Source organism: Callionymus lyra, chromosome 7, assembly GCF_982586985.1.
Source record: "Callionymus lyra chromosome 7, fCalLyr1.hap1.1, whole genome shotgun sequence".
In the NCBI taxonomy this organism is placed as follows: domain Eukaryota; kingdom Metazoa; phylum Chordata; class Actinopteri; order Syngnathiformes; family Callionymidae; genus Callionymus; species Callionymus lyra.
Genome location: NC_141824.1, coordinates 28,750,088 through 28,768,461, shown reverse-complemented (window position 1 = coordinate 28,768,461; position 18,374 = coordinate 28,750,088). Strand labels below are relative to the sequence as shown.

The window sequence follows — 18,374 nt, the reverse complement described above, 5'->3', positions numbered from 1 at the left end:
CATAATCAGAAGGACAATTTTCCCGACACCAACAGCTTTCTCATTTTACAGTGTCACAGATCACACGTTGTCAGCACATACAAACAAGGATCAGGGTTGAGAATCAACAGTTGTGCTCCTCGCAGCAACAGCTTGAGCAACGAAATAAATACATTTAGATCTACAAGACAACAGAATGAGATCATGTTTTTATGACTGAACATGTTGCTTATAAGGTCCGTAAAGTGGCAGATAGGGAGAATTGATCTCAAATATGTGAAGTCATTGAATGAAAAAGATGACAATGAATCAAATCGGTAGCTCATCATTAAACAGTTAGTTCTCAATTCATGGTTTTTCTTTTTCATTAAAGAAATAAATTATATTTATATTTTGCAGTATTACAATAATGTTAATATTTATAATAATATAGAAAATAGATATAGATAATTTAAATGAATAGCATGTATTAAATACAAACAATTGTGATGAAAAGAAATTGAAAAAGTATGATTTGATAATTATTTGAAAAGTCAAAATATTGTGGATTGGAAAATGACCTTTGCTGTAGAGAAAGTTTTAAACAGGATAGAATTTTTCATGAATGAGGTAATATATGGAAAGATTTTTTGATCTAATATACTATCATTCATTCATAGTGAGAAAAGTGTGTCTTTAATTGCTGATCAATAAAATTGCGTAGCAGGCATAAAACCACATTATTGCGTGACAGAGCAGGTCAATGAAAATATTTGTGTCTCAACACCCTGCACTAGTATCAGGTGAACTCAAAAGTTGTTTAACCAAACATTGACACTTGAGTTGTTGTTTACGGATCTCATGCCTGCACATCTAATTATTGACTTAATTATTAATTTACTATTTTGAATGAAGTAGGATGAACAGTCTTTCTTGAGGTAACAAAAGACAATATTATATCTTTCACAGGGTTAGTGTTGTGAAGTGGAAGATAATTGACTGTACAGTAATGATTTTAATAGAAGAGAATAGAATGTGATAATTCTGTGAAATACAGACTGTATTTCTCCCACGAACTGATACATTTTACATCTGTATCACACATCTTTTTTCTTCACTGACTTTACAAAGCTGCTTCTCCATGCGTACCCGATATTCTCTCCCCAAATATGATTACTTGTACATGTACACCTGAAACACATGAAATATACATCTCACCATAACGCTGAATCAGCAGGAGCTCTGGACTGGTATCTCTGCAACAAGATGGTCTCATAAAGAGTTTGTGTTTTCCTTTCTTTTTTTTTTTCAAGTTTACAGGTTTATTTTGTTAAGAAAACTAGCATCTTGTTGTTTCAAATAATACTCCTGAGAACACATTTTGAGACAGTTACATTCTATACAATCAGATTTATTTTTTGTTCAGCCTGCTGAAGACACACTTATAGTGAGGTCATTGCTTCCAAACCTGCTTTCAGTTTTTGTCTGATTGCAACACACCTTCGTGGATTACTTAACAAAATCAAAACCAGATCCTTTGATAAAACGAAGGCTTGTGTTAAACATATATTTAAGGAGAAGGACAAATGTGTCATCATAATCTGTCGTCTATCATCATAACTATCAGAAAGGAGGATGAGATCCAGACCAAAACTTCTGATCCAGGATCATAGCGGCAGACTTGCGGAGCATTAGTCAAATTTCCATTTTATCTCAGGACTTGCTAGGGTTGCTTCAGGAATATGAAGCATCGCAGCGACAAACTCTCTACAAGCTCATACCCGTGACACCAATTACCGACAATACACAAAAGAGAGCATCAATGGAAAGACATTGAGTTTGTCCAGCATAATTATGGAAAGAGTCACGTAAAACGACAGATTCACAATTTCTCTGCGATTAGCAGCGATGAGTTATTCATGAGGGCAAAGCTGGTGTGAACTGTGTTTCATTGATATTCCATAGACTCAACTCTCATTGTCTGTCAATGAAACTCAAATTTATTTATTCATCTGTTTCTATTTCTGAACCCCGGGAGACAAAAGGGAATTTTGTGATGACAGCGGTCCAACATGAGTCCTGGTCCTAAAAATAAATAAATATATATTCAACATCGGTGGCAGGAACGTTGCATCACGACACACTTGAAGGTGAAGTGATGAAATTGCTGCAACTTGAAATCCTTATTTTATTCTTCATATGAAACGTCCAGAACTTTTAGCATAATGGAGACTTTGTTTTGACACAAGTTAATCATTAAATTTAAAATCGGGACACAATACCTTTATTCTACTATGTGCTGAAAGCTTCCCGACTATTCTCTTCAGACTGCCGTCTGACATGGTCCGTCTCATTCATCCATAAACCAGACAAACGCATTTATTCACCGAATTGTAAGACGTGTTTAACCATGGACGTCCTATACATTTTATGAAGAATTTGCACAAGCTTTCATTCTTTTGTCTCCGCATTTTTATTCAGATCCAGTTTCTTCAACCAAGCCAGAGTCGTGACCAATTTCTCCGTAAAGTTTCACAAGAGTGAAGACTTAAGAAGACTAACTAGCAAGATGAGAATGAAGTGAAGAAGGTTCCTTTTATCTTGTGTAAAGATGCAACAGTGTGAAGTCAAAACAGTAGATAAATCAAAGAGAAACTTTTAATTCGGAAGTGTGGGCACAGTGGTTAGTCGCCTTGAAGGTTGCAGGTTTGCTTCCAGGGAGGGAGTCAACTTGTGACTTTTCTGAGTGGAGTTTGTATGTTCTCCCTGTGTTGCCTGGGTTTACTCCAGGCACTCTGGTTTCCTCCCATAGTCTAAAGACAGACAGAGGTTTATTGGAAACTTGGATCTATTGTGTGTGTGTGAATGTTCTGTGTCTCTGTTTGCCCAGTGAGAGACTGGAGTCCTCTCCAGGGTGTCCACCGCCTCACGCCCAAATAAACTGCAACCCTCACAAGGGATTCATTGTCATTGAAAATAAATCAATTATTAATAACATTATATATAAATAAACATGGTTTAGTTTAAAGTGAACCTTAGAAGGACCATTTTTTCTTTTTTTTATGGGTCGCTATTTAGTAACTACACAATCCATCGATATGCAATCTCTCTCCCATCATCTATACGACTCCAAAAAACACACACTAGTGCTTTTCCAACAAAAACTATGATAAGGATTTCAGTCGTTCCATTATAAAATTGAGACACTCCTCATAAGGTCATTGTTTAAGTGTCACTGGTACATTTAAATCCAAGCATCTTTAAGGTGAATAGATTTTTTCTCATGAAGAAATGACACCCAAGAAATGAAAACTAATGTGTTATGCAGTTATCGGTTTTTGAAGAAAGTTTTTCTTAAAATCTCTAGTCAAAGTGAGGTGTCTGTATTAGTATCAATAGATCATGTTGTTAAGTACTTGTGGTTGACTTAAGCAATAACAGATATAATTAAGGTATATTGAGTGAGACAATCTTTTCAAACAATCAATCCCTTGTTGGTTGTGTTGATTGTCCAAGTGAAACTAAATTTTGACTTTATCTCATGTTATTTTAGGGTGCTGTAAAGATGGATGAAAATAAAACTAGTGCGGAGATTAAATGCTTAAATACAGATTCAACATATCGATTTTCCCCATCCTGACAACGAACACCATAATCTCCATCAGCATTAAACTGTGTTGGCACAACAATAAAAGCAGACATATTAGAAGAACAGATTTAGAAGATAATGACTTTATAAGTTCATGGCGACACGCGGAAGCCACATCAATTGGCGACGTGATTAGTCATTGAAATTCTCCCCTATCTTGCCAGCGTCTACATCCTTTTCTTCTTACTTATCAGTGTCTGTCTCTTGCTGCCGAGGATGATTTTTCTATTAGAAAGCTCAGATCTAATCCCACTGAAGAAATGCATGATGGGCACAGTATTAAAAAAGATGTAAGTGCTGGAGTGGGAGGATAATAAGTTTGATTAAAGATGGAATCTGCTTGCTGCAGGTGATGTGAGTCTTTGACAGAGAGAACAAATTATCATCTTATTCTTCTTCACTGGTAAAACATTTAGATAAATACATGCCTTTTATGATGAAATACATACTTTTGTGCAGCTATAGAAATACATTTGGGAGGGCATTAAACCCTATATAACTGACTTTAAAATGTTTACATATATGTTGTGAACAGGCTTTTGTACAATTAAGAGAGAACAAAAGCAATTCGATATAATGAAACTGTCCAGTACAACAATGAAACCATCTGATATGTGGCTAAGGAAGAATGTATTATAATATAATTTCGGTAAAAAAGAAAACATATTAATGAAGCTTATTTAGGATGGTATGAATGAATATTACAAGAAGTTAAATTACAAAAATATGTGTTTATTTCTATATGTATTCTTATAATACACAAAAAATTAAAAGAAATGAAAGTAAAACTATTTGCTACAAGTTACATTTTATAAGTTTTCATAATATTGAAGTTCCATCATTATATTTTATGATTACATTTCATTATGATTTATTCCTCTGTGTTTTTTTTTTTATATTAAAATAAACGTTTCATTGAATTATTATTATTATTAATTTTGCATCAACTTTGTAATTTCTAACTCTTTTATTTGTCTGTTTTTTTTCTTCCATTTTTGTGCATTGTTTTGTCATTATTATAGTTAAATATATCAAATACAAAAATCATTATAACCTCTGGGTACTATTGAGGCAGTAAGTAATCGAAACAACAATTCCAAATTAATTTAACATTATTTAAATAATAATTAAAATAAAGACAAAATACAAGATAATCTACTGTAAAATTAACTTTCTTTGTAGTCTGGTTAAGTCTGGCAGAGGATGGTCAAACCAGAAGCAGAGATTTCGTCTCTTCTAAAGGTGGACCCACAAGAATGTATCAAAAAACACCAGCAGGCAACATTATGACCGTTTTGCTGGTCTTGCCTAGTGGCTGCATGACCACTGAGACATCAGTTAAAGTCATCTTGAATACCGGTCATGAAATTTTCCCCCAAATCCCATGTGACATTTCGACCTTCGTTGCCCCACACCTTCACATTTGTGTCCAACCATGGAAAATGAGTCTTTAGCGTTCACGGTTCTGGTTCAGGAGAAGGCTGCTGTTACTATAGTTGGCCTGTTACGGGGCTTAACAACCCGGATTAGAGAAGTGCCAAAGAGGGCACGAGTGCTCAGGTAACGCAGACAGAGAATTACTGTTAAATGTCAGCAGAGTCAGACTCAGCTTAGTCAGAGAAAAAACACACACAAATATGCTTGTTTCTCAGTGGAGAGCTGCCGAATTCAAGCATTAAAGAGCAGAGGATTACAGCAGCAGTTAAAAGGCTATGCAGGCGTATCGATTGGAGCCAGTGAATGCTTCTTCCTCTTGGCCGTGAATAATAAAGCAGAGAGACGACAGCCAGCGGTTGTAAGATGGAGCTTTTATAACGCACATACTGTTGAGCTCATTTAGGAGGAGACGGCGGATAAGTTACATCTCCTGTCCCCAGGATCTGGGAAATCACGTGAATGATCAGGAAGTGCCTCGGAGCAGCTTGCTACAAGTTTAAATGAGTGTTCCACGCCCCGTTAGACAGCAGATCTGATCACTGCAGAGCTATGCCCAAGAATGGGAGGGGAGGAAACATGGGTTCCTAAAACAGAAACTCCCTATGGAGTTAGAACATAAGGAAGGATGTGTCAAACGACAGCAGCGATTTAGTTTTGCTGCTATCTAAACTGAGCTGCCCCACGCTCCTGTGCTCTGAACATGAAGGCAAATCCAAATCTGTTTTTTATTTCAAACATGTTGCTGATACAATGGTTGCAATCCAAGAGGGGTTTTCTTGATAGCTGATGGCGATTAAAATGGACCAAATCACTCAATATGTACAGTATTTACCTAATTAACATAGCACTCAATATTTAAATATATTACCCCTTCTGATCCCTGTTACAATACATCACACAAAAAATACACAAATTATCGATATGATGGCTTACTGTCTTCTGTGAAGCTGACAGCAATGCATTGTTGAGATTTTTCATTTACAAAATTAAATTGAACAAAGAGAAAATCTCTCTCTGGGTGATATTTCACCACTGGTGAACAAGATGAAACCTTCCTCTTGCTCGTCCGGCGTCCTTCCTTGTAGGCTCTTTATCAAAGTGTTTGATGTAATTAAATCCTGGGTTACCAAAATAGTTAACCTCTCCATTTTCACAGGGATTTTGTCCGATGTTTTTAAACATGCCATTGTTGAGCCTTTTCTCAAAAAGCCAGGCTTAGACCCGACTGACCTCAGTAATTTCAGGTCTATTTCTAAGCTCCCTTTCTTGTCCAAGATCTTAGAACAGGTGGTGTCTGAGCAGCTTTCTTTGTTTGTGGATCAGAGCAAAATCCATGAAAAGTTTCTGTCTGGCTTCCACAAACATCACTCTATGGACACAGCCTCACTGAAAGTATCCAGTGACATCATGATGTTGGCTGATTCGGGTCAATACACTGTTCTGGTTCTCTTGGATCTGTCCTCAGCCTTTGACACAGTTGATCAGATCCTGCTGAGAAGACTGAGGGATGAAGTGGGACTGTCTGGGTCTGTGTTACAGTGGTTCTCATCATTCCTTTCTGGGCGCAGTTTCAGTGTATCTGCCAATCAAATGAGGTCTGAACCGGCGGATTTGTTGTGGGGAGTCCCTCAAGATTCTGTTCTAGGTCCTTCATTGTTTTTGCTGTTCTTGATTACCCTGGGTAAAATCATTCCCAGGGTATCAGAGAGTCATCAGAGAATTCCTGATGTTTCTTACCACATTTTTGGTGATGACATCCAGCTCTACTGCTCTATGGATGCATCTGAGCCCAAGAGGCTGAACATTTCAGTCAATTGTTGGCTAGAAATCAAACAATGGCTGAGTGAAAACACTTTGCAGCTAAATGTGGACAAAACTGAAACTTTGGTTATTGCTCCTGATGATAAAGTTCCAGGGTTGAGTCAGTACTTGTCGGACTTAGGCCAGTCCGTCAAACTGAGCCTGAGAAGCCTGAGTGTTATATTTGACAAAGACATGTCTCTAGTTCAACGCTGTAGAAACTGTTTCGTTCAACTGAGAAAAATCTCTGAATTTAGGAAAATGGTGTCACAACATCCATTCTAATCCATGTGTTTGTGTCTTCTCGTCTGGACTATTGCAACAGTTTGTTTTCCTGTCTTAACAAGAAGGAGCTGTCTCACCTGCAGTTGATACTCTGCAGCTAGCATTCTGACCCGTTCTAGTAGAAGAACTCCAGTTTTTTCTTATCCTTAAATCTCTTCACTGGCTGCCAGTTTCTTTCAGGATCAACTTTAAAATTCTGGTTCTTACTTTCAGAGCTATTCATGGTCAGGCTCCTCCTTACATCACTGATCTGATCAAGCCTTACACCCCAGCTCGGGCTCTGAGGTCTGTGGATCAGAATCTACTGATCGTTCCTCATTGCTCCTAAGCTTTGGAACAATCTTCCTCTCTGTGTTTGATGGAGTTTCATCATGTTATTCCTTACATTTTTTGTTGAACTTTGTGATTTCATAAATTTAAACTCAATTAATTTTAATTTGGAAGTCTGGGTAAAACATGTGATCATGTTAAATATATGTGTGCATATTACATTTGATTGACATTCTAATTCTGACAATAGTGAAATTAAGTCCGAAATCACAGAACCTGAAGAGGGATTATTGATTTGGGGTCGTCAATTTTCTACTAACCTTAAATTACATAGCTCATAGCTCAGATGGTAGAGTGGTTGCCTGCAGTCCAAAAGGTTGCAGGTTCAATCCCAGCTCCAGACAAGGTTGTGTCCCTGAGCAAGACACTTCACCCTGATTGCTCCTGATGGTGAACTTGGCGCAAGTGTGCAGCCTACTCACATCAGTATGTGTGAATGGCTGAATTTCCCCTCGCGGGACTAATAAGGGATTCTAAAAAAAAAAAGATTCTAAAATTAAATCTCAGTGGCCAAGTGACTTTTATTTATTTATTTGAAGTGTTTTCTGCCAAGACGTATAACAAACAAACAAATATATAACATAACAAATATATTTATACATTTATTACAAACTTTTTCATGCAAAATCATTAATTATTTTCATTTTTCTGCATTATATTTACTTGTCAAAGTCAGAATTCTGACCTTCCCTCTTATGTCTTGTTTTCTTTGAAGGCTGTGGACTGGAGTTCCTGCTGGTTCTCTGTGGGCTTGAGTTTTCCTGGTCCTGCCCCCGACATTGTATCTGCTACACAGCACCAAGCACCGTCTCATGCCAAGCTCACAACTTCCTGTCGGTCCCTGAAGGCATCCCACCTGACAGCGAGCGCATCTTCTTACAGAACAATAAGATCCACCGGCTACTCAGAGGTCACTTCAGCACCAACACAGTGACGATCTGGATCTACTCCAACAACATCTCGTATATCGAGCCTTCCACCTTCCAGGGCTTCTCGTTGCTGGAGGAGCTGGACCTGGGAGACAACAGACACCTGCGATCTCTGGCAGAGGACACCTTTCATGGGCTGAGCCGACTCAACGCGTTACACTTATACAGATGTGGCCTCAGTTCACTTCCCAACAACATCTTCCAAGGACTAAGAAACCTGCAGTATCTCTACCTACAGGTACAGAATCATTCCTGACATCTTTGCTTCAAGCAGGAGCTGTTTAATTACAAATGAGCCAGAACACCTTAATCAATAGTTTAGGTATATTAGTAATAAAGTTTTATTTTCCCCCAAACCCATTTAGTGTAAACAGAAACTAAAGAAATTTAGTAACTAGAAAAGCACAAACAACTGAGCTATTTCTTTTTTACTTCAAAACAAATTAAATATACCTAATCAAGATTTGTGTTTGTTAGACAATGTGTTGCCCCTGAGCTCTTTTTTCCAGTTTTGAAAAGAGCAAGTGCATGACTAGCAACAGTTAGAAGCCATCCGATAAAAGCTGGGTTTGTTATCCTTGTGAATGTGCAATATAAGGCAATTAAAAGAGCATTTTTTTCTGCTTTCATGTTTTAAATATGTAGATATAAATAAAGATATTGAAATATATATTTATATATTTATATATATACTGTATACATTGCAATTTTTTTAATTTTTTTTTATAAAAAAGTCCTTATCAAACTTTATAGACTACATAACACAAACAAATGCAACTCAACAACGGCAATGCTAAAAGATAGCACAGTTTTTTAAATGTAAGAAATATTGCTATTATTTTGTCATAAACTAGTCCAAAAGCCAAAGACTATTTATTTGAAACCTTCCTTAATCCATGTGAGACTACAAAAATAACAAAATGTTTCCTGGTGTAGTATTCTTTTTCTGAAGTTTCGTTTGAATACAGTTTATTTTGTATCCATGTCTGAACTCACAGTGAGAATTAGACGGTCTTCATTAGTTTAGCAGATATAATCTGATTATTTTCTGTCTTCCATCAGGATAATCACCTGAAGTTCCTGCAGGACGACACATTTGGGGATCTCCATAACCTGAGTCATCTCTTCCTGCATGGAAATCGTCTTTGGAGACTCAACCAGAACACCTTCAGAGGTCTCCGTGCCCTGGACCGTCTGCTCCTGCATCAAAATCAGATCGAGTGGGTCCACCGCATGGCCTTCCATGATCTGAAACGTCTCACCACCCTGTTTTTGTTTAACAACTCACTGATACAACTCTCCGGCCAGTGCCTGGACACACTTCCAGCTCTGGAATATCTGCGCCTCAACGACAATCCCTGGTCCTGTGACTGTGAGGCCCTCACTCTGTGGGAATGGTTGAAACGTTTCAGAGGTTCTACATCATCTGTGGGGTGTCAAGCGCCTGCTGATATGGTTGGGAAAGATCTGAAGGAGCTACACAAAACGGACTTCCCTGACTGTTCACCAGCAGTTATCAATTCTGAGTCCAGAGCCCAAACTAACAACCTATCCGGGACGGTAAATCCATCCATGAATCGGGGCGTGGTTGTGGGCTCAGGTGGCCAAACCAACAACCTGCAACCTTCTAGACCTAGCCGTCCTCGGAACTGCACCAAGCCTCGGAACCGGTCGAGCAAAGGAAAAGGCGACAACGAGGTCCACAACTCGAAGGAGATCCTGACAGACAAGGATGATTCCTCACCAGATTTCTCAGATGGGGGAAAACATGACCATACGTCCCCTGATGGAACCATCACCAGACGGAAGCATAAGTGTATTCCCCGGACCACTGTTCGGCCCCCTAGTGGGGTTCAGCAAGCCAACAACCGGGCTTCTGGCTCATTACGACATGTAAATGCCCTCTTGGCAGCCTTGATAACAACTTTTGACTTCATTCTCCGCTGACCTCCAGAGCGAAACGCTAATCACAGAAAACACAGACCCTCTTTTGCTCCTGCACAACAAGGCCGATGTGTCTTTTATGTATGTGTGTTGAGTGTGATTATACGTGCAAATGTAATTATGGGAGCTTTATTACAGATAAAACAAGCATCAAACATCCATGGAAAAGAGAGCTCTCAGAGAATCAGAGAAGTAAGCGTGCACTGCCACTAAAGCCTGAGATGGTTTCATGTGTATATAGGGTCATGGGTCAGGAGCACAAATAACCAAAATTCACTGGGATGAATATAACAGAGCACAATTGAAAAAATACATCGTGTCTCATCCTTTTGTTGCATTATTCAGTTACATCAAGTGTAAAGAATCTGTCTGTAAACAAATGATCAGTCCTAATGACTCGTCATTGCCCCTACAGGACAGGAAATCAAAAGCCAGAGATCTTAAAAGGCCATAAACTAAGAAAATGATATCATGCAAATGACATTTCTAAACTGAGTCAGTTGCATTCATTTTTGCATCTTGTTTTATTTCATCATTTTTGGGGGGCCAGACGTAGAAATGTGCTTTTATCTGCTCGGTTAACAATGTGCATCTTTGCGGGGTCAAGCTGTGAATATTGAGAAGTATGTCCCAATCTTGTGTCAATTGTTGGTCCTTTTTTGTCTTTTTGATTTTTTGGTTGAGACACAAAATGGACCTAGAGATGGATCCCTGCAACAGGGCCACCAGGAGCCTTAGAGGTCAAAGGTCATGCAGGGGTTTCTCAGCTTCTCAGTGGCATCGTCGAACTGAACATTTGTCAGGAAAAAAAAAAGATTTAACACTGAGAATGTGAGGAATATATATTTTTTTCGTGATTATGTCAAAAGGAATACCAGAGAAAGACTGGCATGTGCATACATTAGTTGGCGGAACAATCAATGAAAGAAGAAGGAGTGTGATTTTAATCACGCACAATGAAGCCTCTTCATGAACCGGTTGGGCGTGGAGTTCTGGAGATACATCAATCAAAGGAAGGCTTGGGGATCTAAAGAACAGGATGATGACAGGACATCTTGCTGTAAACATGGAGCTTTTGTGCCTCCAGTAACTCAACTGATAAGATGGTGTTTGTTTCAATGATGTGAACTGTAACTATGGCGACAAGAGGACCTCTTGCAGTGCTGATATTAATCATTTACTGTATTACTATGACAAAAAAAAACATCAGTGACATCAACGATGATAACAGGGTTTTTTCCCACTCCTGTCAGGAGAAAATATTCTTTCAGTTTTTCTTTCAGGTTATTGAAATTTTTTGATTTACTTTTTTTAAACTCGTTGTAGGACTTTAATGCATTATTGGTCACCATTTTATTTCTTGTTCTGCTGTATTCATCTTTTTTTTAACAGTTGTTCAACAAGTTATCATATGAACAACAGTAAAGACATGTTTATAAAGATATTAAAATCTATATCTTCTTATGGCTAAAACTTCTGTCTGTGTCTATTTTTTACTCATCCATAAAAAGGATGACCAGACTCAGAATACAGCTCATCATGACGTACATACAGACAGACTAACACGCACACATACGGACACACTAAAGTCATCAATCATCACACTGTGGGAGAAAACAGGAGTGAACCAAAGATACAACAAGTGTCAGTGAAATAAACGTTTAAGCATTTTTTCATTATAATTTGTTCAGCTTTTACAAAAGATCTCATCAGTGACCCTCAAGTCCAAAACACCACAGCAATTCCCCAAACAAATTTACAATTGACTATTTGTTCACTGAACTGAACTGCACATTTTTTCGAAAACTAGTAATATTAATGTATAGATGTGATGTTGTTTAAATCTGTTAAAAAAAAGGATCGACCTTGGAAGGATGCAATCTCAGGATTAGAACAGAGAATGAAATTATTTCATGATGAAACTATTACCTGTACATTTATTTTACCAATATTTTCAATGATAATATAATATTGCCTTAGTATGCTTCAAGTTATATTTCCTGATAACTGTCTGTGACACTTTCACAAGCTTCAGGATCTTTATGACACCCAATTATTCAAACTCTTGGCAGCCCAGTGACCTGATTGAATACCAGGAAAGATCACAACAAAAGGTTAGGACGTTGGGTTAATGGCAAAAATCAATGAATCATACAAAAACCGTGCGGATATTAATGACAGTGTCACATGGTGACTGTTGATATTCTGGCCAATTATTATTATTAATGGACCTTTTCAACATGAATTTAAAGCGCTCATGCGATAAAAATTGATTCACTGGTTAGTTTTTCAATTCAACCCTGAAAAAAAGTCAGTGAAATGATGAATGAGCACATGAGGAGGATTTCTATGCACTGCTGAGGTAATTATATTTGAATTGATAGCTGGTATTGGATCTTTTGGTAATTTGTTCGCCCACGAGAAGACATGCCACCTACCTTCAAATTGAATGTCAGACTTAACAGCAAGGTTGAGGGAAAGTCAAATGAGATAAGATGTAGATGTGATTCTTTCCCATTAGAGTGTGATCAATGCTCTAAGTTTAAATGTACAGCCCTGCTAGCTAGCGTGTTAGCCGCATATTTCTGATCCATTCATTCATCAAGTACCTGAGGTAAAACGCATAGGGGGAAAGAACAACCTCCAACGTTATAAAAATGTATGCTTTCAATGATTCGTCTACAAGCTGTAACCAAGAAGTATCAAATGTAATAGAAAATGTTAGCATCTGTCAGTGACTCGTTCCAAATAAGACTTGTAAAATTCCAGACAAGGCTTCCATTTTGACTGAAGATGCAGATATGAAGCTTGGTTCCCTATGTCTGACGAGTGTACAATGACTTGCCAGATTTGAGGACCATCCCTGCCTCTAATGGATAGGCCAAGAGAGTCTAGTTCATGAGTGAATGACAAACAGAGAAGGGTCCTGAAGGAGCTCTTCTGAGACACATAGCTCTTGATTCACAGGTTGTAGTTACTATGTTACGGTCGCTCTCCATGGGGTTGATAGAATGAGACCAGGGACGTGCGGTCAGGGGAGGCAGGTGAGGCAGTGTCATAAACTGTGTTGATACATGCATTTCACAAGCGCCAGTCGCGTATCTCTGAATGTCGCCAATATAATGCACACAGATACGTTTATTTGCCTTGGTTTTCCACAGTCTGGCTGTGTCTGGATGTCTTTAACCATTCAAGTTTAATGTTTGTAAGGGTCTTATTAAGTTTTGCTTATCAGAAATACAACCACAGTGAAAAGGCAAAGTTGGAAGCACACGCTAATGAGCCTGAGCAAATCTAGCCAATCACAGAAGTCACCGCGCAATATAAACCAATGAGAGCAAACAAAAGGCGGGTTATATCTTTCATTACAGCGTAACATATAACAACATGTGATCGAGTCATTGTAACTTAACATTTTAGTACAAATTAAGCTAACTGTCACCCAGGATTCTTCACTCTTGAGCCAAATTTAAATCTGGAGAGTTCTAGCTAAACTTTACGGTAACTTACCCTCAGTAGGAGAAAATCAATGATTGACTTTCAAATTAAAAGCATTTAATAAGCTGCGTTTTCCTTGTAATCCTTTATTATCACGGTCACACTCAATACTGTTTAAATACACGTTTGCTAATCCTTTTTCAAATTATATATTAGTTTATTCATTTTTTCTATATCTATTGATTGTGTTAAACAAATTTAGATATAAAGTGTTGAGATCATTAAATATGGAAGGTAAATATTTTGAATATAGAATTTAAATAAATTGATAATTAAAAAATAATATTTCAGCTATGACCCTTATGTCAATGTCAAGTATTTACAATTTAAGTTAAAACAAAAGTGAAAACGTGATTTGCATGTCAAACTAAAGTACAAAGGTACAAGAAGAATTTTTCAGACCAAAATGTTATTGATATTACCCCTTGTGTTATCTCAGGGTGAAAGTGACCCGAAAGCCCGAAAACTGGGTCTAGGTTTACCTTGACCCAGAGACAAAACAAGGGATACCACAAACACCTTTTTCAAGGGTTAAAGGTTTTTGCAGGCATCTACATTATTCAATGACCATGTGTGTGCAGGTGTGCATAAACATACCACACACATTCAATACATATACGATTCCTGTGTTAAAAGAAATACCCTTTCAAAACAGATAAAATAGATGTCAAGAGATTACTTGAGTATATTGGTTTCTGCAGGAAGGAATTAACTGAAGCATCTTTGTTTTATCTTCGTTTTTAATCATATTATCATGCTGATTATGACAATTATGTTAGTAAGAAAAAAAAAAAAAAAAAAAAAAAAAAAGAGCAGTAAGAGCAAGTAAATAAAAGCCCCTCTAACTTAAATTCACACCTTTGGTAAACATTGTTCATTTTAAAAACCTCTCCCAGCTCTCATGAGAGAACACAGAGACAGTCCCAGGTCAAAGATGAGACTTAGTCACTCCAACCAGTCCTGGCTCTGCCCCGAGGTCTCCTCCCAGTTGGATATACACTCAACAACTCCAGGAGGCTCAGCTTTATCCTCACCAAATCATAAGTTCAAATAAATTCACTTTTACATGTTCAGTCTTAATTACTTTAATACTATATGCATTTTATTAATGTCATACAATACAAGTGATGGGTGGATGAGGCTTTATGATACACTGGATGCTATATCTTGAGCCTCATCCACCTTTCACAAGGGTCTTAATCTAGAAAGGCCACTAGATGGCATTCTCTGCTTTATACTCATGTCATTTGCTAATTCAATGATACCGGGCATCAATTTCAATAAGAGCGCCATCTAGTGGCCTTTCCAAACTGTATCATGATACAGCATCAGCTGCCTCATGAGTCCTTATCAACTCATCACAACAAAACAGCCATGCGCTCATACAACTATTTTATATATTATATATATATAATATTTATTATACAATCATTATTTGTCCAGGCTTTCCTTGATTTTCTGGAACTCCTGTTGTGTTATGTTTTATCTTGAACTTTAAAGTATATCCTTTATTGAATATTGTTTTGATTGTTTAAGCGCTTTGTGACCCTGGTCTGGAAAAGCGCTATACAAATAACAATTACTTACTTACTTAATTACTTACTTACAACAATATTTAATTTTGCATCCTGTGAACATAAATACCAGAAAACGTCCAAACAGCGACATATTTTAAACATTTTAAAGCCTCACATTAATTGCTGCACTATGTAGTATGTAAAGGTTATTTTTGATAAAGCAATTACAGCATATTGTTTTCTTCAATAACTACTAGATTATAAAACTGCACCTGCTGCCTACAGGGAAATCTCACCAATCACATGGTCCAATTGAATTTACCTGCCGCCTCTGTGTGAGCAGCTAAATGGAGAAGCACATTTGTATCGATCACCGGCACTGCAGAACAGAGGAAGTTCTCGACTCCATCGAATTCGCTGTCATTTAGACAACACCAAGACTTTCATTCTATTTCCCACTAATGTTACAGAGCGTAATTGTTTTTGCTCAAAACAAATATAGACAAGACGCAGTGTCTGTGGTTAGCTAGTGGCTAATAAATGGGATCCCTCAAAGCATAAAGAAAATGCATTTGGTTCTGCTATATTTGTAGAGCGCTTTACAGGACCAGGGTCACAAAGCGCTTAAACAATCAAAACAATACTCAATAAAATATATACTAAAAAGGTCAAGACAACACCGAGAACAACATAGGTGTCTAAGAAAATCAAGGAAAAGCCATCAAGCACAAAGAGAGAGGAAGATCATTCCAAAAAAGATTTAGGAGAACCTTTCATACCCTAACAGATTGCAAGATTTAGTATATTCCTATTTCAACTAAAAAACTAAGGTAAATGTAAGCCCCATTATTTCAAATATAATCTCTACCTGCAACACAGCACTAACATATGGACATAAAATCATAAAATGGCACAATTACTAAAAATAATTCAATGAATAATCCTTTCTTTCTGTTTTGACCTAAAGTTTGTATTTTTTTTGCTCATAGAACACTGAAGGAACCTGAAAGATTCTCTTCCTCGGAAAACTGTGTCTTGTTTCCCTATTCATGTCAACCAAGTGCTTCAATCGGGAAAACATGCATGTGTGGTAAAGTCGTTGAATATTTCATGAACAATACGAGCCACACTATAGTTAGATTAAGCTGTTAGTGCAGCGCCACTGTGTCGTCTGATAACACATCTTTACTTTAAATACTAATGCAACGCTACGAGTTTCAAAATAGATCAAGCCGCCCTTATGATCGGATCCCTTTGTCTTTTGTAGTCATAATAAATTCATGATGCATCGAGCTGCCGTTTTAACACCTACACCACAGTTGTGTGGTAGAAAACTCCTTCAAGTCACTCCACACAACAGATGTGGGTCGACAAGTCACTCGGCTCTTTACAGGAAAACATTTGTGATCAGAAAAGACAAGATGGATTAGAAAGGTGCTAGAAGATAGCGCAGTTGGAGGTTAACAAAGACATTTTCCTAGATATAGGGGTATAAATAAATGCCGATGTAAATAAATATGTGTTTATAAATAAATACTGTAGGAATAGTTTTTAGATAAAATGAAATTGTAATATAATTGACCAATATTATCATAGAAAAAGTGCATGTGAAAATATAACAAATTCACATCAAATATAACATCTCTTCACCTTAAAAGTCTATAATTAGCTACCTTCTAGATCAAATGCCACTGAAAGTGTCAGGCTTTTGAATTTAGGTTGTCATTTTCATGTGCTTTGTTTTCCCTTCTTCACATGAAAGGGAATGAAGCTGTCAGAACAAATCAACGCCGCAAGACATAGAGACTTCAACGTACAGACGCCAAGGCAACACACAGCAATAAGAGTTTAATAAAATCTCTGTGGGAAAAGATTTTGTTACATACTCCATTACACACTAACAAACACGTGCTTGTCACAAAGATGTTGTGCAGTCATGTTCCCGCAAAAGATACGGTCGCTGTAGGGCATTTTTGGGTAGAAGTGACTATAGCTATAATAGTAGAAAAAACATGTTGTTTAAAAAAAAAAAGTAAATGTTATTATTGAATGAAAATCGAATGAAATGATAATTTGAACACATTTTAATAATAAGACAAATCTTGTCAAAAGTGTTAAAATGTATATATTTAAAATGTTATGTTTCATCAAATGAAACAAAATCAATATGATTCCTATAAATCAAAGTAAAAGTAATAATAAAAAATGTAACTGAATATTATACTGAATACCAGATGGAAGACAACATTCAACACTTCAATGAAGGAGGGTTGCTTTAAATATTTCTGTATATTCTTGTGGGCTAAATAACATCATGGATAATTAGAGTTGACTTGCATATCTGAAACGATTTGTCAAAAAAGTCTTCTGCAAAAACTTTCCTGATTCATTTTGGTTTCATCAGCGTGAAACAAGCGCTAATAACAACTTGCAGCCAAGGCAGTCCTGTGCTTGATTTTCCCTTAACTTTGACGTAAATGAGTATCTGACTCATAGATTCTCTCCTCAGACTTGACCCACTTATTTGGAAAGCACATCAAAGAGCGAAACATAATTGCAATTGTCTCACAGCAGAAGAAATCGAGGAGAAATCACGGTGGTTCAGGTGGAAGATGTTCACACGATCAGGTGGGATACTGGAGCGTTTGTCAGAAGTCGGAGCCAAAATTCTGTTTAATGATTCAGACATGAGATGAGACATCGAGTGAAGTCAGAAGTTTATCCACTGGCCTGTTGACAGAGATGAAATATGGAGCACAGGGTTTGACTTTGAATTAGACGATTCAGCTTTCAGGCTGCAGAGCTACATTGTTAAGGTTGAAGAGTTTGATCACGACTTTTCAGTGTCGAAGATGTCAAGGATTTTTAAAAACTTATTTTGTGTCTGTGGTTTCTATATTCCTTTTATTTATTATTATTCTTACAAAGGAGAATCTTCTTCAGACAGACCACAAGCTAAATATCCGTGCAAAAGGATCAATAAAGTAAATCATTTTTTTCATTAACATACAGTATGTAGAGGTAATA

General features: G+C 37.2%; 1 protein-coding gene across 1 annotated transcript in view; it reads left to right on the top strand.

Annotated features, from left to right (window-relative positions):
- Positions 1-11,753, top strand: part of rtn4rl1b (reticulon 4 receptor-like 1b) — a 156,055-nt gene extending 144,302 nt beyond the window's left edge. Inside the window, exons 2-3 of the mRNA XM_087796371.1 lie at positions 8,175-8,626; positions 9,451-11,753. Coding sequence (XP_087652497.1) covers positions 8,175-8,626; positions 9,451-10,335 — 1,337 coding nt within the window. The 3' untranslated portion in view covers positions 10,336-11,753. The remainder of the gene's footprint in view (positions 1-8,174; positions 8,627-9,450) is intronic.
- Positions 11,754-18,374: the final 6,621 nt, after the last annotated feature.